This window comes from Talpa europaea (assembly GCF_964194135.1).
Source record: "Talpa europaea genome assembly, chromosome: 3".
Lineage (NCBI taxonomy): Eukaryota > Metazoa > Chordata > Mammalia > Eulipotyphla > Talpidae > Talpa > Talpa europaea.
The window spans coordinates 119,149,337-119,172,265 of record NC_140069.1 but is presented as its reverse complement, the minus strand read 5'-3'; the positions used below and the strand labels follow the sequence as shown (position 1 = coordinate 119,172,265).

Here is a 22,929-nt window from a genome sequence, read left to right as displayed (position 1 = left end):
CATCTGAACTTGATTTGTATCTGGAAAGAACCAATTTTCAAATTAGGTCACATTAATAGGTATTGGGGGGGTGGTTTAAGACTTTAACATATATTTTTGGGGCACAATTCAGTTCATAACAGAAGAGTATGTTTTATTTTAAAATATATTTACTACCAAGTACTGAATTTGTGAGTGTACTTACTGATTTTACTAAATGAATTCCATTAAGAGCAGTGTAAGAATGAAGGAATTTTTGTGGCCAGACTTGTCAGGTAGTCCCTTTACAACCTCATTGTAAACTCAAGAACTCATACAACAAATAGTAGAGATCAATTTGTTTTCTGAGTCTTTGTCCACTGTCACATTCTGTAAGTACTTCCAACTTCCTTCAGCACTCCAGTTTCTAACTGGAGGTACCATTATATATCATTCAGAGTTCTAGTTGAGACCAACTAAATTTCCTCCAGCTAGTTTAAACAGAAAGGAATAACCAGAAGATTTTAGAGTGTGTGAGAAGAGAACAAAGCTTTGGTGTTGACTAACCAGAACACACAGACATTTGAAATAGCCACACTGTGGTACTGTTCTGTGACTACCACCGTTTGTATCATTTCCCACGTCTTGCCTTTATAGCTTAATAATTGTGATCTCGGACAAGTTCAACAAGTTAATTAACTATTCTGTGTTTCTGTTTTGTCATCTATAAAGTGGAAGAGATGGAAGTACCTAAAACGTTGTTGTATTATATGACTAATATCTTGTAACAGTGTCTTATAGTGTATTTTATAGGGCTGCTATAACACAGTATCAAAAACTGATAACAAGCAACAGAAATGTATTGTCTCACAGTTCTGGAAGTTAGAAGTCCAAAATCCAAATGTCAATAGTGTTGGTTCCTTTTGAGGGCTGTGAGAATCTTTTTTGTGCTATTCCCGTATTTTTGATGATTTGCTAACAATATTTGGAGCTCTTTGGCTTGTAGAAGCTTCGCCCGGATGTCTCCCTTCATCTTTACATGGTGTTCTCCCATGTAGATGATTGTGTGCACATTTCCCTTTTTTGTAAGGATACCAGTCATGCTGGATTAGGGGCCTCATTTTAACTAACTACATCTGAAACTACCTTATTTCCAGATAAGATCACATTTTGAAGTATATAGTTTCATCTTTTTTAAATCCAATTTTATAAACTATATTAAAATTGGAATTTTCAAACAATTTAGAATTTATTTTTGAAGTGTTTATATTTAATGCTACCATCTTGTTGTATTACCTATTTATTGCTTCCTTTTTTCTGCTTGCTTTTGGAGTATTTTTTTATGACTACATCTCAGTTGATTTTAACTGTAAACTTTATTTTTATTTGTTGCTTTAGGTTTTATAGTAAAATCTTTAAATTTTCAAAGTTTACCTTATGTTCTAAATAGAAACTCTTCTTGGTCATGATGTATTGATATTCTTTTTATAACTAGATTATATTTGCTAATATTTTTGTGAGTTTACCATTTATGTTTTAGAGGGAAGTGGTTTTATAAAATTGTTTTGTTTAATAGCTTTGCCTTGGTTTTGTATCAGGGTAATAGGACTTGATAATTTGGAAATTTTTGTGTCTAACCTCTTGGGAGATGTATTCTTTTTTTTGGTCTACTTTTGGGAATTGTTCCCTCTTTTGTGGTATAGAGTTGTATTGTCTTTTTTCTCAATGATAGTAAAACTATCTGCGCTTATAGGTTTCCTATTCAGTATGCTTTGAACTACAAATTAAGTTTTTTAAATAGTTACAAATTTATTCAGATCATCTTTTATGAGGTTTGATGGTTTCTTCTAAGTTGGAGAACTAGTCATAGTATCCTACTGTCCTTTCAATGCTGTGAGGTCATAGTATAATCTTCTTTTTCTCTCCTAATCATTTATCTTCTCTCTACCCCCCTTTTTTTAAATTGAGGTATAACATATAACATTAGTTTTAGGTGTACAACATACTGATTCAATATTTGTAATGCAGAATAATCAACCACAAGAAGTCTAGTTAATACCCATATCACACATAGTTACAGTTTTTTTCATGTGATGAGAATTTTTGATAATCTGCTTTCTTAGCAACTTTCAGATATGCAATATTATTAACTATAGTTGCCATGCTGTACATTTCATTCCCATGACTTAAGTATTTTATAATTAGAAGTTTGCAGTATCTTTACCCATTTCACCCTCCTACCTCTGCATCTGACAACTACCCATCTGTTCTCTGTTATCTATGAGCTTGTTTTTATTTGTTTGTTTGAAGATTTCACATATTAGTGAAATCATATTGTTTTTGTCTTTCTCTTATTTCACTTAGCATAAGGCACTCAGATTCTATCTATGTTGTCACAAAAATGCAAGATTTTCTTTTTATAATAGTAATATTTTATTGTATATTTTTTTCTAAAAATTGTGTTACATTTAGTATTATTAAATTCCCTCTGATGCTTCCTTTTGTTAAATCCCATAGTTTCAATGTTGTATTTTCATTTTCACTCAGTTCAATATATTTTTTTAAAAAGATTTATTTATTTATGCATACAAGAGCTGGGTTATAAACAAGAGGTTTGGGGGGTGAGAGGATTCACCAGAGACAGAGTGGGGAACAGAACAGGCAGATTGACCGAAGTACACTGCTGAGGGGAGTAACGGGCGAGTCAGGAGAGGTCTGATGAGCCATGGGGGCTGCTTCCTGGATGGCCAGAGAGTCGAACTCTTGCTGCAGAGGCTCTGATAGCTTCATAGGTTGCGTCTTAACTCCTTGCTCCACCAGGGAGGCCCCTCAGTTCAATATTAAAGAAAAAATTCCTCTGAGATCATTTGTGATCCATTGACTGATTAGAAATGTCTTGTATAATTTCCAAATAGTTAAAAAATTTAGTTATTTTCTATTACTGATTTTTAGTTTGATCCTATTGTGATCATAGAACATACTTTGGGTCATTTTAGTTTTTTTTTAATTTAAAATGTTTGTTTTATGACTCGGGATATGATCTGTTTTGGTAAAGGTTCCATGTGTAGTTGAACAGAATGAATGTTCTGTTTTTGTTCAGTGGCATGCCCTGTAGATAGATGTCAGCTAGATTGCCTTGGTTTATGGTGGTGTTCAATTTATTTTTTTTTAATCCTGGCTTGTTTCATTTAGTGCTTTTCTCAATTATTGAGAAAAATATATTTAAGCATAGTGTCTCACTATTCTTTCAATACTATGAGACCTTTATACACATCTTGATGGATGGATACTGATTTTTCTGGTTAGATACTAATTAGAAGGTAGGCACAAAATAAAGCACCTGAAATATCTTCTGAGGACAAAAACGAAGGTTTTGTTTGAATTCATATATAGAGTATAGAGTCCTATGACTAGCACTGTAGTTAGAAAGTCTGGAAAAGAAAAACTGTGCCCAGGGGAAAGATAGAAAATATAGTCTTTCTTTTAGCTCTGGGAAATTTTTCATATTGGCTGAAACAGAGAAATTCTTAGGAAAGGAAAATAAGTCTCCTTTAATAGTAAGGTTTTCCCCTATCTTACAGTGAGAGACAGAAAAAAAGTAAGGGTTTTGGAAGTACATTTCTATGAGTTTTGAAGAACAAGAAAGATCAACATGCCCCTAGAAGTGCTTTGGACTTAAAATGTTAAGATTCACCCACAGGAATGTAAATAGTTTAAGCAGTAATGTCAACTAGGGATTGTTTAGAAAAGTACGTATTTTAACCTTATGGGTTTTTTTTTTTTTATATTTTGTAATACTAAATTCAGTATTCTCTGTTCTACCTCTCTGTTTTTCCTCCCCCTTCATCAAAATAACAAAATTTAGCAACTACTACATCGTTTATGAAACTAATAATTTACATGTTTGTCATGGTGGTTTACAAAACATTCCTATGTCTATTAGCTCATTTGAGCTATACAGCTGTTAAAAGTCTATACAACTCTTTATTGGTGTTATGGTAAATATCAACCTGCACAAATGTATTTACTTGTTTTTTTTCTTTTTAACGATTATTATTTTTTTCCTGAAACAGAGTAATTGATTTAGAGGCTTTGAAGGTTTCACAGTCATATTTTTTAAGATAGGGATTTTGAAAGGAAATTATGTTCAATGAAAGTCTAATATTTTGAAGATGCCTTTACATCTTGATATTTATTTGTATTAAAATATTTAAATGTGTGTGTATGTGTATTTTTTTTAATAGATTATCTGTCTCAAGGAATAGACCTTTCTGGAATAGAAGTAATAGAAAATGATCTACTTTTTATTGCAAGAGCTCGACTTGAAGTGGAAAATCAAGCTAAGCGCCTACTGGAGCAGGGTGTGGAGACTCAGGTAGTAAAAATAATGCTTCTTTTTTAGTGTGAAATTACATAATAATACATATAAGCATTTAACTTTGATCTTTAAAAAGTGATTAATGTTCTCATTATCATTGGAGAACTATGTCTACACATTGAATTGGAGAGTAGAAAAAATAAAAGTACAAGGAAAATTTAATATATATTTAATTTTGCTAAAATAGATTTTTAGATTTCTAATGTATATAATATGAAACATGTTTTTATATAATGTGTATATGTAGACATAGTTAATACATATTGCATATACTTACTTTATGTAAGGTATATTATTCATTTAAGCCTTTCAAAAGCTCTGTAAATTGGTATTGTTATGATTTACATTTTACAAATAGCTGAAATAATTTATTGAAGATAACAAAACTAGTGAATGGTATAGTTTGGATCCAATTTTTAATCATTCTGACCCCAGAATCTTAAGTTATCACTCTGTAAAAAAAACTTTTTGACTTGAGATTTCATTTAAGTTATCATTTTCCAAATGCTTAATTTCTGATTTAGAAGAAACATAAAATTATTGATGTAGTAGAATCAAGAAATTTGACTTAAAAATCAGTTCTTTTGCATTTTTATTATATTCAATATTATTCTCATTTGTAATGGACCAAAATAGATTTTTTTAAGAATTTATTCATGTCATTTAAACCAGGAATTTCATTTTTTGCCTTTCTATTGGACAAAAATAATGTTACAAATACACAGTTATTTAAGTAGTGTCTAAATCAGAAAGTTACTTATTTGACTTCTGGTTCTTCATTGTTGTAATTTAAAAAATAGAACTGAAAGTCTGATATATCTGAAAATAAGCTTTTAAGTGGATTATTATAAACATAATGAAAAGTGAAAAATTCATATATGCACGCATAGAATGAACTACAACATGTGAATACATCTGTAAAATCAAAACCCTGGTCAAGAATTAGGACATTACCATCATTTTCATTTTCCTGAAGTCTCTTCATTTTTACTCACAGTCACTGTTCTCTCTCTCTTTTCCAAAGGGAACTATTTTTCTAACTTCTAACACTGGACATTAGTTTTATTTCTGCCAATTAAATTTTAACTTGTGGTTTAACTATGAAGATAAAAACTTATGCTATTAAAAAAATAAGATACTTGTTTATATCAAATAAGGGATTATCGTATAATTGAAGTATCTAAGGATTTCCAGGTCAGCTCTAAATAAAGATGAATATTTCTATAGAAAATTGATTGGACTGGACAATTTCAGTGTAAGACGGAAGCAGTTAACATTTCTGAAAGTGTCATATCTTTTATATTTATTTAATGTCCATGTTGTCACTATAGCAAGGTTTAAAATGTTATATATTAAAATGTGAATTTACCTATGAAATTTTTTATTAACATGTATGTATGCATAGGTATAAATATTTCCTTAATTTCTGTAATTCTTAATATTTTGTGATATATTTAGAGTCAGGGGAATGAAATCAAAATGGTAGAAAAGAAATAATACCAAAGTTTGTAAAATGAAAAACTATTTGATAAGAGGGATGGGTGATTTTAACATGTCATAAATGAATGGCTACTTCTGTAACTTTTAAATTGCATTATTTATTATTGAGCGAATGAATGCTTGGTTTACAACACTGTGTATGATTTAGGAGTACAGGTTCACATCTCTTCAGATGTTTATTACCGCACCATGCCCATCACCAAAGCACTCATAATTCTCCACTCTAGTCCACTCTTTGCTCCTCATCACCTACCCTCCCGTTCTGGTAGCCTCAATTCTGTAGTCAAATTTCAAGGGTTTGTTTTGATTTAGTTTTGCTGTCTGTTTTTTTGTTTCTTTATATTCCAGATTTGTTTCTTTATATTCCAGAAAATATCAAATTTTCCAGCATTTGATTCTGACTTACTCCTCCTGACCTATTACTGTGCGTTATCCCTCCAGTTCCATTCATACTGTCAAAATGGCAAGATTTAATCTCCTTTGCTAGCTTAATATAGTCTGTTGTGTGTATATACATACTACATCTCTTTAATCCACTCATCTTTCCTTGGGCACTTAGGTTGTTTCTATTGCTTGGCTATTACAGTGCTGCAATGAACATAGGATTGCATATATTCCTTTGAATTAAGGTTTTCATATTCTTTGTCTAGATACCAAGGAGTAGAGTTGTGGGACCAGGTGGTTGATCTGTTTTTACTATTTTGAGAAACTTCAATCCATACTCTAGGGGCTGGATATCAACAATTGTGTGAGGGTTCCTTTTCTCCATACCCTCACCAACACTTGTTTCTGATGTTTTTTGATATGGGCCATTCTTACAGAGGGTTATCTCATTATGATTTTGATTTACATATCCCTGTTGATAAGGGATGAGGAACATTTTTTTATGTATCACTTGGCAAGTTTTATTGATTTACCAATCATTTACATAACTATATAGTTTTGTGAGCACAACTTCACACCTCCATATATGCACATATTTCACTCTCTCTCCACCAAAACTCCAGTGCCAATACCCTATTATCTTCCTTCCCTTATTTCCTTCTACCTCTCTTATTCCCTCTGGTGACCACTATATTTTTCAGAAACAAAAATTTTTTTGTGTCTGTTTGTCACTTTGTTTTCTTTGGTTATTTTAATCCACAAATGTAACTATCACTTTCTGATTTATTTCACTTAGCATAATCACCTCAGGATTCATCAGTTTTGGCCCAAAAGTCACTATCATCTTTTTAAGTAACTGTGTAGCAGTCCACTGAGTATATATTACACAATTTCTTTAATCAGCCTTATTTCAGTGGACCACTAGATGTAGGTAACACATCTTGGCTATTGTGAATAATGTTGCTATAAAATAGGAATGCATAAATCTTTTCATATCCTTGGAGTAAAATATCTTGGAGTAAAAAATACCTCTAAGCAGTATTGCTGGATTATATGGTATTTTCATTTTCAGTTTTTCGAAGAATCTCCTAACTGGTTTCCATAGAAGCTGCACCAACTTACATTATTTCTCTTCCCTTTTGAGTTGTTTCCCCAAAAATATCTCTGGTTGATGTTGAGAAAGGGATTGCCTATGCTTTCTTTTGTGTGTTTTAGATTTCACATTTTATATCTAAGTCTTTAATCCATTTTGAGTCAATTTTTGCATAGGCAGTTAAATAGTGATGTTTCCTTTTTTTTTATTTTTCATTTTTCCAAGTTTCTCAGCACAGTTTGTTGTTGAAGTGGCTTTCCTTTCCCAATATAAAGAAAAGCTTTTGGGGTCTTTTGTCAAAGATTAACTGTATTTGTGTGAGTTTATTTCTAGGCTTTCTATTCTGTTTGTTGGCTTGTGTTTCTGTTTTTTTCCTAGTGCCAAAATGTTTTGATTATTATTGCTTTTGTGCAGATTGTGCTGCTCTCTGATATCCAAGGGGTTAATTTTAGTCTCAGTCAGAGCCATGTGATTCTCTAGGTGTATTGTCTTTCTGGTTAACTCTAACATATTCCTCTTGGGTGCAAAGAAAGGGACCTCCTTTATCATCATCTCAGTGATGTTATCCAGAAAAACTTATTTGTCACAAAGTAAGTTTTCTGACATTGCAGAAGTGACATGATTATGCCCTTGTTGGGGGGAAAATTTTTCCTTCTAGGTTCTTTGGTCTAATAATTAAATTGACATGAAATTCAATAACTTTAATCTTCTATAAATGGGAGACCCATAAACAATGTGGACTCAAAGGCAGTCAGACTGTTGAGACTTCTATATCGTCCTGAGCTAAGAACAAAGGGGTTTAGGGTCTGAGACTTCAAAGGGGAGGCTAACAATCAGGAAATCGAGAATAGCAAATGTTTGCTAAATGAATGTTTAACTTATCTGCCACACAGGTTAAGTCTGATCTGAAAAGTTATCTGGTAATAGCTCTATTCCTGGTACAACCCATCTCTAAATTCTTCTGGATACTTGAGGGAAGTAATGAAGAGCTTTTTCTGTATCTGCTGAGTCTTGTCTTCAGCTCAAAGCAGTTCACTTGCCAAAGTAGCACATTTTGGGGCGTCAGGATTTCTTTGGGTAATCCTGTTCTGCTCCCCCTTGCTCTTATCAATAGTGGTGTCACTAAAATACTGTTTCTTGGGAGGCAGGGTGTCTTAGTGGAAAGAGCCTGTGTTCAGGGTCCTTCTTCCCTTTCCTCATATTAGCTATCATGGCAGAGGTGTTACCCAGTTGTACCAGCAGGCAGTATAGGTATTAGAATGAAACTAACCTTTATCAAACTTTGTTGGCCAGGATTTGTATCATTATACATTTGTTGTCTCAATTGAAATAATAAATACACGAGGAAGATAGAATTATCCACATTGTATAGTCATAAAGACAAAGGCCTGGGAAGATCAGGAGATTAACTAAAGATTTAACAGCTAATAAGTAGTAGATTCATGGTCTAGAGTACTTGCTTTTTTTTCTTTAATAAGAATTATTAAAATAATTAGTAGCTCATTCTAATTTTGTTAATTGCATTTTAAATTATTTGACAATTTGAGAAGCAGTTTATATTGAAAAAGGAATTTTTATAGTTTAAGGATTGCTTTGGGAAATCTTGTGATTACTAATCTAAATTGGTCCCTCAATTCAACAAAATTTTTGTTTCTCTGCTATTTTTTCCATTTTCTGCAATTAATTTTAGACTTCCTCTGCTTTTCATTAACCCTTCCCTCTCAACCCACCCCCCCCTTACTACTTTGAGCAGATGCCTTTAATTTTTGCTTGACACCTCTGTTCTGAATATTTAATTTTCTTAGGAGCATTGTTGATATTTCCATCTCTCATGTATACTTGATTTTTTAATCAGCGTCTGACATTAATTTGGTTTTTCAAAAATGTTAGTGATCTTTTATTTCGTATATAGTTGGTGGCCATCATCTTCAACATCAGTTCATCATAAAACTAAAATTAGCACTAGAATCACTAATCTTTAGTGCTATCTTTATGACTTGTGAAATCATTTGTAGTTAACAACACCAGTAATTCTCCATCTTCATTGTTTTCATTTCTAGATGATTATTGACTAAGTCAGTGAGTTTTTTTAATTGTCATATAATTGTGTAAGGACAGGAAGGCATGGAGCAGGATCTCTATGATCCGAGCAGACGGGGTAAAGGAGGAAGAGAGTCCTGGAGTCCTCAGTGGCTTTTCAGGCTTTTACTGGGATTTACCAGGTACACAGCAGGCGAGGGTGCTGGGGGGCCTGGAGGCTGGTAGGCCTCCCAGGCCCCCAGCAAGCCTTCACTCTGCCTGGGCTCTCCGGCGTTCTCTGGTAATCTCTGCTTCTCTTTCATTCTCATTCTCTCTGCTCTGCTTCTCTTGGCCTCCCTGTAACGCTGGCCTTAAAAGCCCAGTCTTTTAGCCCAGGTGTACCTACTTACGCATGCCCACACCCTACTCCAGGTGTCCGCCATCAGGCATGCATTCAGGACCTCAGGGGTCCATCATCAGTCTTGATAGTGGGAGGGCAGAAAAGCCTGATACATTTTACCTTACCCTACAATTGAATCACTTAATAAAGAAAACATGGAAGTGTTTCCACTACTTCGTTTTATTCTGGCCTTTCTAAAATAAGAGGAGTAGTAGTGATTATAATTGATGATAATGACAACAATGACGACGTAGAAGGTTAGTGAAATTTCTATCTTTAACAACCTGTTTTCGAACCAATTTTTTAGTAAATGCAAATAACTTCTCTTTTCAGTCATTACTGTGCTCCATCCCCAATTGCTTAACTGTTATGTTTATTTGTAAGTTTTTTAAATTTCAGTTAAATTTTATTTATTTACTTATTTATTTTTCTTTTATATATTTTTTACATCATTTTTCATTTTTGCACAATGTATGCATTTTCATCTTGGTTATAGTCCCCATACAATTCTCACCCCCCTTATTTTGACCCTAATCCCTCTCTCCCCAACCTTCCTACGTAGTGTGTCTCTGGGAATCAGGGAAAAGACTAATTTTTTGTAGGGTTTTTTAAAATTATATTTTTTAAAGATTTATTTATTTAAAAGATTTTTATTTATTTATTTATACAAGCATTGGATACAGTCAGAAGCGCAGGAGGGTGAGAGAATTCACCAGAGCTGGGAAAAGAACAGGCAGACTGATGAAGAAGTACACTGCTGAGGGGAGCAGCGGGTGCGGCAGGATAGGTCTGTTGTGCCATGTGGGACCCTCGCCGGTGGCCGGGGATCAAACCTGTGCTGCAGAGGCTGCGGGCAGCTTCGCAGCCCAGCGCTCAACCTCTGCGCCACCATTATTTATGCATACAAGAGCTGGGGCACAGGCCAGAGATGCGGGGGGTTAGAGGATCTACTGGAGACAAGTAGGGAACAGAACAGGCAGACTGACTGAAATTATTGCTGAGGGAGCAGCGGGCAAGTCAGGAGAGGTCTGCTGCGCCATGTGGGTTTCTCCCTGGCCAGTCGAGGATCAAACTTGTGCTGCAGAGGCTGCGGATTGCTTCATAGTGCTGTGCTTAACCCCTTGCGCCACCAGGGAGGCCCTATTTGTAGGTCTTAAATAGCTTTGTAGTCTCTACTGTGGTATTACAGAATTTCAATTTTGAAGTCATAATCTAAATGGCTAGTGAGATCCTAAAGGAATGATGATTTCTTCCCACATAAAAATTGAAGTAAACTTCTCATTTCACAAAAGTCATGTTATTTCTAAATGAAAAACTCATAGTGATGTCAGTGCCACTTTCATTAGAAATCATTTGGAAGGATTGATGACTTAGAGTACATCTTCTGATAAAGCAATCCTAACACCACTTTTTCAATTCCATAGGCAGTCTTTGTCACAAATGCAGGAAGAGATTCTCCTTCTCTCCCTGTCCCCTCTTTCCCTCTCCCACCCTCCTCTCCCTTCCTCCATAAACCCTCATTTCTTCCCACCAAAAGAACCCAGACAAAGAAAGAGAAAAACTCATGGTATTTTCAGGGTTGGAACAGATTCCATTACCTCAAGCTCTAACTAGCTTTCAAAAATAGGTGATAGAGATTTTGATCTGGATGAGTTCCTGCATCACCATAGATACCAGGCCCCCACAGTGAAACGATGACATTTTGATTAGAAAGATGGCTTTCACTTGCGAATTGTAAGCTTTTCCAGTAAACAAGTACAAGATTTTCTGGAGGTTCTAGGAGGGAAGAAAATAGGGTACTTACTCAACTTCAGAAGTCATTAGAAAGAGATCTGTGTACTCATTTTTTTTCACAGCTCAGTCCTGGACTCTAATCGGCCCTGTAGTAATTGTTTTCAGTGCTACTAAGTAAACATCCATTAGCCTGCCTTTTCTCTAATGGTCAAATTCAGGATCCTGGCATTTGTCAATTGTCAACCAGAAGTATCATGACAGTATGTTCTAGACAGGCTCTCTCTTAAGATGACAAGATGACAATGTAGAATTGAAGTTCAACAGATATATGCCTACCTAGCATACCGTAAGTGATGGTATTATGAACTATTTGATGTTCCTAGCATACAGAGGGTACCAATTCAAATGTATTGCATTAAAGATTTACGAAACTTAACTGTTTTCCTAAGCGTCAAAAAGAACTTCCTGGAAAAATTGAACACAGTGATTCCTTTTGTAGTTAATTACAGTATTTAAGCAATCAGCAATTGTGAACGCTTTCTCCTCTAGGGTCCTAACTAACACCAGTAATTGACTTAGTACTACTCAGTAGTGTTAGCTGATATGTTAAGTTAAATATCTGCTTTAAGTGGTCTAACTTTCCTATCTTTAGTTGCTAAAAGTTTTTTCTAGTGGTGTCATGAATTCTAGGACAGATATCATCATCTGAGTCTATAGAAACTCCTTTTGTATATTTAGCCCCAGTCTTGGTTTTTTTTTTAACATTTATAGTTTCAGTAATTTTGCAGCTCTTTCTGAATACACAACAGTTAGAACGGATACTTAGAATAAGGACTCTTCAAGTTACACAGATCTAAATGATTCATATATATCCTTTATTTTGGTTGCCTTATCGATAATTTGCCATTTCGCACCCTTCCAAATATTTGTCTGTTTGCTCCTGTCGCCATTAGTTTACTCTAGAGTTGGTAGAGACCTGGCATTGGAGTACATTTATAATCAATTGGGTAAACTTTATGGCATTGTAAAGTAAATGGTTATCAGGCTTTTCTGCCCTCCCACCATTAGGATTGATGATGGATCCCTGCCGTCCTGAATACATGCCTGATGGCGGCCCCTGGAGTAGGGTGTGGGGTTACATAAATGGGTACACCTGGGCTGAGAGACTGGGCTTGTAAGGACGACGTCACAAGGACACCAGCAGAACAGAACAAAAAGAGCAAAAGAGAGAACACTGGAAAGCCCAGAAAGAGTAAAGATTTGCCGGGGGCTAGGAGGCCTGCCAGCAACCATGCCTGCCATGTACCTGGTAAAATCTCACTAAAAGCCTGGAAAAGCCACCGAGGGCTCCAAGACTCTCCTCCTTTACACTGTCTGGTCGAATCATAGAGATCCTGCTCTGTCCCATCCTGCCACTACAGGCATATATCAATAATAATTTTTAAAAATCACATTTTCACAATTTCTTTTTAAAGATAATATATTAATGAATGTAATGCTATTTTACTAGTGTAGTGTTTAATAGTTTTAGAAGATATTTTAAAGTGATCATCTTAAATGTTTTCCCTAAAGCATAGCCTTACTTTTTTAGCTTGTGTATATTTTCTGTTTTATCCTCAAATTTGAATGAAAATTAATTTGAACTCCTATTTAGCACTCTAAATCAAGGCTTGGAAAACTACAGTCTGTGGACTATTTTTGTGTGGTCCAGTTGCTCAGAATTATCTTTACATTTTTTTAATGGCTGGAAAAAAAACTAAAATAGAACATATAACAGAGACCATATGTGGCCTGCAACTCTTAAAATCTTTATCTTAGTTTTTATAGAAAAAGTATATTGATCCTTGCTTTAAGTGATTGTTTTCATGGTGGGTGCTTTAAGTGTTTCTTCTTCCCTTCTTTCCTCCTCCTACCCTTTCCTCTTGCAGTATTTCAATTTGTCATGTTATTTCTGTTTTTGTTTTACGCCAAATACTAAGGTATCACTTTTACTTGAGTATTATTCTTTGATACATTGTCTTTTGTATTATGAACAACTCACTGTAAATAAGTTGGTTGCTTTATTATTTTATTGTCTTGCAGTGTAGATTCACATCTAATTAACTCTGCATTTAACCTTAGAATCTTTTGACATTATTGCTTTCCATAGTTTTTCATTTCATCGAATGCCATTTCGTTTTCATTCTGCCTTGTATAAATACATTTTTCTTTTTTTTTTTTTTTTAAATTTTTTTTTTTATAGAGGCATGTTTTTATTTATTTGTTTGTTTGTTTGTTTTGTTTATACATGCACGGGTACAGTCAGAAGCGCGGGAGGGTGAGAGAATTCACCAGAGCCAGAACGGGGAGCAGAGCAGGCAGAAGGACCGAAGTACACTGCTGAGGGGAGCAGCGGGCGGCAGGAGAGGTCTGCGCGCCATGTGGGACCCTCCTCCGGTGGCCGGGGAGCAGCCAGGTATCGTACCGGCGCTGCAGAGGCTGCGGGCAGCTTCGCAACCCAGCGCTCAACCGCTGCGCCACCGGGGAGGCCCAATACATTTTTCAATAACTGTCTAAATTTTTATTGTATTTCATATTGAATTTTATCTCTGTTCTTTGCATAGAGTTTACTATTCTTTAATCTAGGTGTAATTGTTTTGTTTCTCAAAAATTCATTGTTTTCATTTGAATAATATCTTTGTAAAATTTTAACTTAATTTAAACAGCTTGCCTTTTTATTATATTAGTAAATACTAATATTTTTATTTTATAATTCAAGGAAAAAATGAAGACCCAGGCTACCACTTTTTGTCATTATATCTTAATTTACATTTTCTATAGTTTTATATAGTTAAGAGTCATTCAGTGTGTTTTGTGTCTGGCTCTATTCTTTTAGCATAATTGTTTTAATATTGATCTATGTTGTATGCTTTGGTGGTTTGTCCCTTTTTATTACTGATTAATTAATGGAATATATCCATTAACTTACTAGGTCCTTTCCAGCTTTGGGTTATTCTAATAAAGCTGCCACAGCCAGACAAGTACAAGTCTTTGCATCAGCATACATTTCCATTTTTCTTGGGTAACACTTAAGACAAGGGAGTGGTTGAGTTTTTGCAAATATATATTTACTTTTTATTTTTTATTTTTTAAAGATTTATTTATGCATACAAGAGCTGGGGTGTAGGCAAGAGATGCGGGGGGTGAGAGGATTCACCAGAGACAAAGTGGGGAACAGAACAGGCAGACTGACTGAAATACATTGCTGATGGGAGCAGCGGGCGAGTCAGGAGAGGTCTGCTGTGCCATGTGGGTTGCTCCCTGGCCGGGGATTGAACTCGGGCTACAGAGGCTGCAGATAGCTTCATAGGTTGGGTCTTAATCCCTTGAGCCACCAGGAGGCTCCTATATTTACTTTTTAAATGAACTAGTTTTTCAAAGTATCACTTTACATTCCCACATCAATAGATGAGAACTGTGGTTCCTCACCAAGATTTGATGTTGGCAGTCTTTTTAATTTTACCCATTTTACTGGGTATACAAGGTACATTATTTTTTACCATAAAGATACTCAGTTGTTTGAGCACCTTTTGTTAAAAATGTTTTTTTCTCCCCCATTGAATTACTTCATTGTGAATTTGCAAATATTTTGTCAACTTGAGAATATTAATTCCCTGTCAATTTTTTTCCTGATCATTTTAACATTTATTGATGATTTTTACCTAAATCTTTTTTTTTTAACTCAGGGATTATGAAAAGTGTTTTTCTGATTTTGTTATTGCTGTGTCTATTAACTATGATTCTTTTGTAAAGAAAAACTTTTATTTATTGGGGGCATTTGATCACCATAAACTGTAGCTCCTTTCTAAAATGGATAAATACTTAAATTTTTTGCTCTTTCACTGGTAGTTTTCACGTTAATGAGCTGATGTAATTATTACAGTGGCAGCAAATATGATTTTGTTTTCTTGGATTTTTCCTTCATTAAAAAAGAAAGTGTTTTCTTGGACTAGTGTAGTTTTATGTATTGTGTTTCAGTCATTTTGATATTGCATGAGACTGTTAGAGCTCTAACATCAGTGACTTAAATAGGGATTTGTCTGGATGTAGCTGGTGCTAACATTGTTCCAGCTATTCTGTACACGTTCAGGTTTTTCTGTTCTGTGATGGGTGGTGTCTTCTTGTTACATCATGGTCACAATGTAACTGTCATACCCTTAGGCATTATGTTCATATTCAAGATGCAGAGACCTAGCAGTGCTATAAAATCCTCTGCCAAATTTAACCCAGCAGACCTGTCCCTGTGTCTCATTGGTGAGATCTGGTCTCCTGATCATACCAGCTGTGAGGAAGCCTGTGAATACAAGTATCTGGGACAGAGAACTACAAACATTGGCTTTGGCTACTTATGGACCATTGCCTGGGGCAATGCTAATTACCACCCCTGGGAAAAAAATAAGTATTTTTTCACTAATAAGAAAAAAGGGAATGAATTTTATGAACTAATAATGCCTTACCATAAATATCTGTGGTAAAGGATAGAATAACTAGATTATCTAACATTTCTTTATTTAAAAATAAGCCACATTTATATATTTAAAAATTTATATAAATAGAATAAGATTTAGGGGTTTGCCACATTAATGGTTATTACTTTCATTGTTTTATAAAATTCATTTGATTGAACACATTTTTAGTGTCCTTGAATTATTACCTATCATATCTATTATGTTAACCATGTTACTCTAAGAATATACATCATTTTAAATTTTTTTTAATGCCAAGCTATGAATTCATATAGATCATGCTCTTTAGATTTACTTTGTAAAGAAATGTGGAAGTTAAAATAACCCTTTATGTTGATCATCCCATTACTCTCTCTATACAGAACTTCTCTTTATACAGAACTTTTTCAGTTCATATTCATTATCATTCTATGTTCTCATTTCCTTGCCTTACTATAACCCTTGTTTGGTTTTTGTTTTCTGCTTCTCTTCAAAAAAATGACCAAAATAAAGTTGATTTCTGGTTGATAAGATCATATTGTGCTATTAAATGTCCTTCTTAGTTTCTTAATTTCATTTGGGTTATGCACTGTTGACTGTTGATTGTTAACAGGTTCTGAAATAATCATATTAGGTTAGCTGAGAAGTACATATCAAGCATTAATGTACTGCATGTTACTGAATCAGAAAAGCTACTGGTAAGCTCTGAATCACAACCAAGATAGTTAATATAATTTTTGCTTTTAAATTATGTTATTTAATGTGATTCTCTTTTCCTTTATTACTTTTAATATCCCATAGAGCATCATTAAGATTTCAATGTTTAAGGCATGTTGTAGCTCTAGAAAAAGTGTCAAGTATGTTTTATCACATTAGGGCATACACACACACACACACACACACACACACATACATATACATATATTACATATTGCTATAATTTAAGTGTTATGCTTTTTATCATCATAAATTTGCCTGAAAATCAGACTAATTTTATTAAATACATATTCTGTTGAGGGAGTGGTTTAAAGACTCATCTACTCCATGAAGTTTCTTAGATTTGTATCCTTTTTATGCTATAAAACAAAAAGCTTTATAAGTTTTTCTAATAGTAATAATTTTTAGTGCTATAAGCAGTGTCAAGATAAAGAGAGCTGTTCTGCGAATTTTTGCTTGTGCTAACTTTTCATCTTTTTCACTAATTACCTCTGTGTTTTTGGGGAAGCCAAGTTGGGGCCATGTTGATCATTTTATCCTCTTTCTCTTCATGCCCACCTTTTTGTGATACCCTCTCTTCCTTCCTCCACATCTTTGTAATTCTCTGGTTCCTTAGTTTTTGTTTTAATTGAGTATAAAATGGCTTAACAAGTTAAACCTTGAAATAGACCGGAACCTCCTCAGTAATGAACAATTTTGGAAATAAAATTTCTTAATCTGTGCTTGTCTGTGTAGTCAGTCAGTTGGAATCAATTAAGACATTGTTATGGAACTTAAAAGCTTTGTGAACTGAGTCACTTTGTGAAATGGTACATGAATTTTTAAGCAGAATAGCACTGATAAACCGTATAGTCTATATTTGTTATTTTCCTTCCCTCAGCTCATTGATCTACTCATATGAAACCTAAAGAAAAAAAATTTAACTGGTAAAGAATTATTTCTGTAGTGGAAAGGGTAAATATATATATTGAAGAGCAGTGGTGAGAGAGGACATCCTTGCCTTGTTCCTGATCTTAAAGGAAAGGCCTCCAGCTTTTAGCCATTGAGAATAATGTTGGCAGTGGGTTTGTCATATATGGCTTTTATCATGCTAAGGTATGTTCCTTCTATCTCGAGAATTTCAAGTGCCTTCATCATAAATGGATGCTGGACTTTGTCGAATGCTTTCTCAGCATCTATTGATATGATCATATGGTTTTTATTTTTCTTTTTGTTGATATGTTGGATTACACTTATTGATTTTCATATGTTGAACCATCCTTGTGCCCCTGGGATGAATCCCCCTTGATCGTGGTGTACTATCCATTTGATGCATTGTTGGATTCTGTTGGCAAGGATTTTGTTGAGGAAAATCCCATCAAACTTTTTATAATGATGTATTTATACTCAGAAAGATTATCTGAATTTTAGCCTATACTTTAATGTGAATAGCATTGTGTGAATAGACTATTGCTTGCTGTGTCATGGAACAATCTTTAGAGCAGTCTTGCTATATCTCTATTCAGCTAGCTCAATGCCAGCTGTTACTTTGGTTACAGTGTTCCTGTTTTAGCAAGTTTTATAGGAACCCCAAACAGCCATGCTTCTTTTCTGACCTTACTCTTGTAGGATTATATTTCCCCTCTCAGTAATGTTACTGAGATGTTAAAAAAGAAAGAAAAGAAAGAAATGACATCATACTTATTTGTTTCCAAATGAAGACATAATTTTAATTTAATAAAGAAAATGGCTGTTGGGGCCTGTCTGGTGGCACAGGTTCTTGAGCGCAGCGCTGTGAAGCTGTCTGCAGCCTTTGCAGTGCCGGTTCTATCCCTGCCGGCTGCGGAGCAACCCACATGGCGGGCAGACCTCTCCCATCTCACCCGCTGCTCCCCTCAGCAGTGTATTTCGGTCATTCTGCCTGTTCTGTTTCCTGCTCTGTCTGTGGTGAATCTTCTCATCCTCCCGCACATCTGGCCTGTACCCCGGTTCTTGTATTAAAAAAAAAAATAGCTGTGTTGTCTTCTGAAATGCTTTTAAAGAGGTGGAAATCTATTCTGTCTACTTGTGAACTTATCTTTTTCACTCTGTTATGTGGGTTTTTTTTTTTAAATCTAATTTTATGTTACAATTTATGAATATGAGGCATTTCAGGTAAGGTTAAGTGATTTGTTGAGAGTCACAGTGACAAGTTGTAGGAAAATTATCATTAGAATATTGAATATCTAATTAAGGAGAAGAAACTGTGTAGAAGACATTGCTACCTTTTCTGTAGAAGTTTCCCTTTTCCTGGCATTTATTTTTCAAATGTGTTTATTAGTTTGCCTATTTTTAGGTCTCTTAAAATTGCTAAAGAATATTTCTCCTTTGCAAAGGTGATATATCTGGAAATCAGTGGTGACAGGGTAACCTATAGTAGGGAGTCGAAGGCCCAAGACTTAAAACTGGCCTGTCACCAAATAGTTGCAGGCTTATCCTCTTGGTATCTTCATTTCATTGACTGTTAAATGAACAGTGATTGCAGTAAGTATTCTACCTGTGTTATCAGTGACAAAATTAGTAGATATGAAGGCCCTTTCAAGTGTTGTTATCTTGGGGAGATAGCATCTATATGTAGTGTACTGTTTCCACAAAAATCAGGGTGGGACATTGCAATGAATATACACACACACTATATATATATTATAATATAAATATGATTTACATATATACATATATAAATAAATACCCCCCCCCAGCAATTTCCTTATCCAGTTTTCTGTTAATGGACACTTAGGTTTGTTCTGTACCAGGGATTTTTAAATGTGTTATCTCAACAGTCTTGTCAATAGTCACATAAATAATGTATTAGTAAACCAATTCTTATTGGTATTAGTCAAAAACCTTGTCTTGTACCCAATCTTAGAAAACCTTCAGTTTTCACCACTGAATATGTTGTTAGCAGAGGGTTTGTTAGCAGTCTTGTAAGGGTATATGATTCTAAGAATGTATCATTTCTTTTAGATTGTCCAATTTATTGACATAAAGATGTTACAGTGTTCCCTTATGATCCTGTGTACTTCTTTGATGTCTTTTGTAGCTTCTCTTGTTTCTGGCATACCTCTATTTTGTATATTTTTCAAAGAACCAGCTTTTTGTTTTCATTTGATCTTTTGGACATTTTAATTTCAATTTCACTTATTTCTACCTAGTTTTTTTTCATTATTATTATTTCCTTCTTTCTAGTAGCTTATGGTTTCATTTCTTCTTGTTTTTCTATGTCCTTAATGTGTATAGTTAGATTATTTACTTGAGTTCTACCTTGCTTCTTGATCTAGGCCTGTATTGATATAAACTTTCCTTTTCATACTGCTCTTTCTGTATTCCATAGGTCTGGTAGCCCATGTTTTCATTTTTGTTTTGTTCAGGTATTTTTTAATCTTTCTTTGAATTCTTTGTAACCTGACAGTATGTTATTTAAGGTTGTCTAATTGTAAAAGTACACATTTTTCCACTATCCATAATGTCAGCCGATAAGATAAAGGCAACTAATGTTTATTGAATGCTTCTCCCTATCTTAAGTGCTACTATGAGGTATAAGGATTATTCAGTTTACCAGTGAGATTGATGGTATTATTTTTGCTATTGTGTAGTTGAGGAAACTAAGCCTCAGGCAGGGTATGTACTTTGCCAGTGTTTTAGCTACTAAATACTAGTGTTTTGGATTCTGTCTAAGTCTGATTCCAAAGTCTGTGGAACAGGAATAATAAAAGCTTACTATAATAGAATTTAAAAAGCCAAAGTAATTATTTTTAATGCTCAATACATTAAACTTATAAAAAAAAACTAATGAGGGTAGGAAAAAATATTTAAAAGAGGTACACATTGCCAGTATTAAAAATGAATAAATTTCACAATTTTGATTAAATTGAGAAATTTCCAGAAAAACAATTTATCAGAAATACCACTAGAAAAATCAGAGCAGTTAGAAAATCTGAATGAGTCTATTGACAACATTTATTTTATCATTAAATACTTTCAGTGAAAACTCCAAGATGAATTCATCCAAACATTCATTAAATAAAACATTATTACATAAACTCTATCCAAGATTTGAGAAAGAGGGAACACTTATATGTGTTTTATGAGGTCAGCTGTCTCTTAAAAATTGATGCAAAAATACTAAACAAAATTATTAGCAAAAGTAAGTCATGGACATCTAAAAAGGATAATTTATCATGACCAAGATGACTTCAGTCCAGTAATTTCTTCCATAAAGGGAAAAATCGATCATCTCAGTATGCGCAGAAAGCCATGTAATAAAATGCATCATTAATCTGACGAAAATCCTGTTAGCCTATTTCTATCACTATGGATTTAATCTACTCAGTTTCTACTGCCTACCTCTGCTTCAGTCACTTTGCTCCAGGCACCTTAATGGCCTGCCTTCTTGCTGTTTCACTACTAAGCCCATTCCTTTTTATTGGTCCTTTTGCTCAGTGTTTCCTCCAGTCCTCCTTAGACTCCCTTCCATGTTTTATGCAGGCCTCTGTTCAAATGCCAACTCAGAGATGCATTCTCTGACTCTTCTTTGTGTGGTAATGCCCATTAGTTTCTGTTAGTACTCCCTGCTTATAGCACTCATCATTTTTTAATACATTTTTCTGTAAATATGAACTCCGTGAGGACAGTCACTCCTTGGTTTTTGTTTACTACCGTATTTCCAGGATATATAGCCAAGCAGACACATAGCACACTGTATAAGTATTTGTGGTTAGAGTGAATCAGTATACTGTAATGAATGCTGGCAGTCTGCAAGGATCCATCCTCAGATAACTCCTCAGAATTCATTTATTCTCTAAAAGAAATGTACTGTTGTTGCTAGTTCCTGCATGGCTCTCTCAGTGGGAATTTGTGGTAAATTTTAAATGAGCTTTAATGATATAACAAACTTCTGATCTCATTATTTTCCTTGAAAGGAGAAGAAACAGGGAAAGGGGAGTAAATAATATACAGAGGATTTAATTTTGTCTTTTATAAAATAATGACTAAAAATGTTTGTTCCAAATGCATTGTCTTTGTTCTTATCCATTGTAATTTTAAAATGTCGTAATAACTGTTGAAGTAATACTTAAAAGTTGTAGATTCATTTTGATTTTGTTTGTTTTTTTACTTATGTTTGTTATCACTCCCGCCCTCACCATTTTATAGAACCCAACCCAGGTTGGAACAGCTCTTCAGGTTTTCCATAATCTTGGAACTTTGAAGGATACTATTACAAGTGTTGTGGATGGATATTGTGCTGCTTTAGAAGAAAATATCAACAGTGCATTAGACATCAAAGTTTTGACTCAGCCTTCCCAGTCAGCTGTGAGAGGTATGGATGTGGTTTATATTTAGTTGCTTTATTTATTTAAAACAGAGAAGTCCTTTGAATAGTATGTGAAACACTCAAGTTTCAAAGCAATCTAATGACTCATTTTTTAGTAGACAGAAAATGAGAGAAGAAATTATGTTTCAGAAATTTATTTATAACTTTTTTGTCTGATTAGATACTCACTGATTAGTGAGTTGAACTGGCCAATTGGTATATTCAGAACTTCTAGATAAAAATTTATAAACTGTGGCATCATTTAGTTCAGAGGAAACAGATGCAAAAGGAACAAAAGGAACATATTTTTCTTCCTAAAATCCTTAGCCCCACAAGTACTTATTGAGACAGAAAATATTTTTTAAAGAAAATGTAATCTCTACCTTAGCTTTCTGGACCTTTCTGCATTATAATGCTCGTATTCAGGAGCAATAATGACTACCTGTGGAAATAGAAACTGATTACACCTTTGGGGACATTACACCAATAGCAAAATCTAAAGGAAACTAATAAAGAAAGGCAGATTCACTGTGGAAAGAGGTGGCCCTACATCAGCAGCCTGCAACTCTGTACCTACCAAATGTACCAGAAGATGATAATCACATATGTAACACGTCATAGATAGGCAGTACACATTTGTGTATCTCTCACTTACCTAAGCAACCCCATCTCTACATTTCTTTCTTTATATTGTTTCTTTTCTCCTGTTAGTATGATGTACTTACTTGCTTCTAGCAAAGACCAAATTCTCTACTTTTGTATTATTTCCTATCACTCAAAGGCATGGCTTTAACATTCTTTGCCACATTGTCCGTTTTTCCTTTTATTTCCTGTCACATACAATTGTGCTATTGTTTCTTCTGCTAAAAGATAATCCAAAATCTTGACTCCATTTCTTTTTTCCAGCAATATTACTCCATTTTATTTCTTCAG

At 34.3% G+C, this 22,929-nt stretch overlaps 1 protein-coding gene across 8 annotated transcripts in view; it reads left to right on the top strand.

Annotated features, from left to right (window-relative positions):
• The window catches only part of COG5 (component of oligomeric golgi complex 5), a gene marked incomplete at both ends in the record, with an annotated part of 167,069 nt that overhangs the window by 60,082 nt on the left and 84,058 nt on the right, over positions 1-22,929 (top strand). For 6 of the 8 annotated variants that reach the window (XM_084230368.1, XM_084230364.1, XM_084230365.1 and 3 more), the window contains 2 exons: positions 4,203-4,333; positions 21,837-22,002. The exons of the other annotated variants lie outside the window; for them this stretch is intronic. In XM_084230368.1, the coding sequence (XP_084086494.1) occupies positions 4,203-4,333; positions 21,837-22,002 (297 nt within the window). The remainder of the gene's footprint in view (positions 1-4,202; positions 4,334-21,836; positions 22,003-22,929) is intronic. 8 annotated transcript variants of the gene reach the window in all.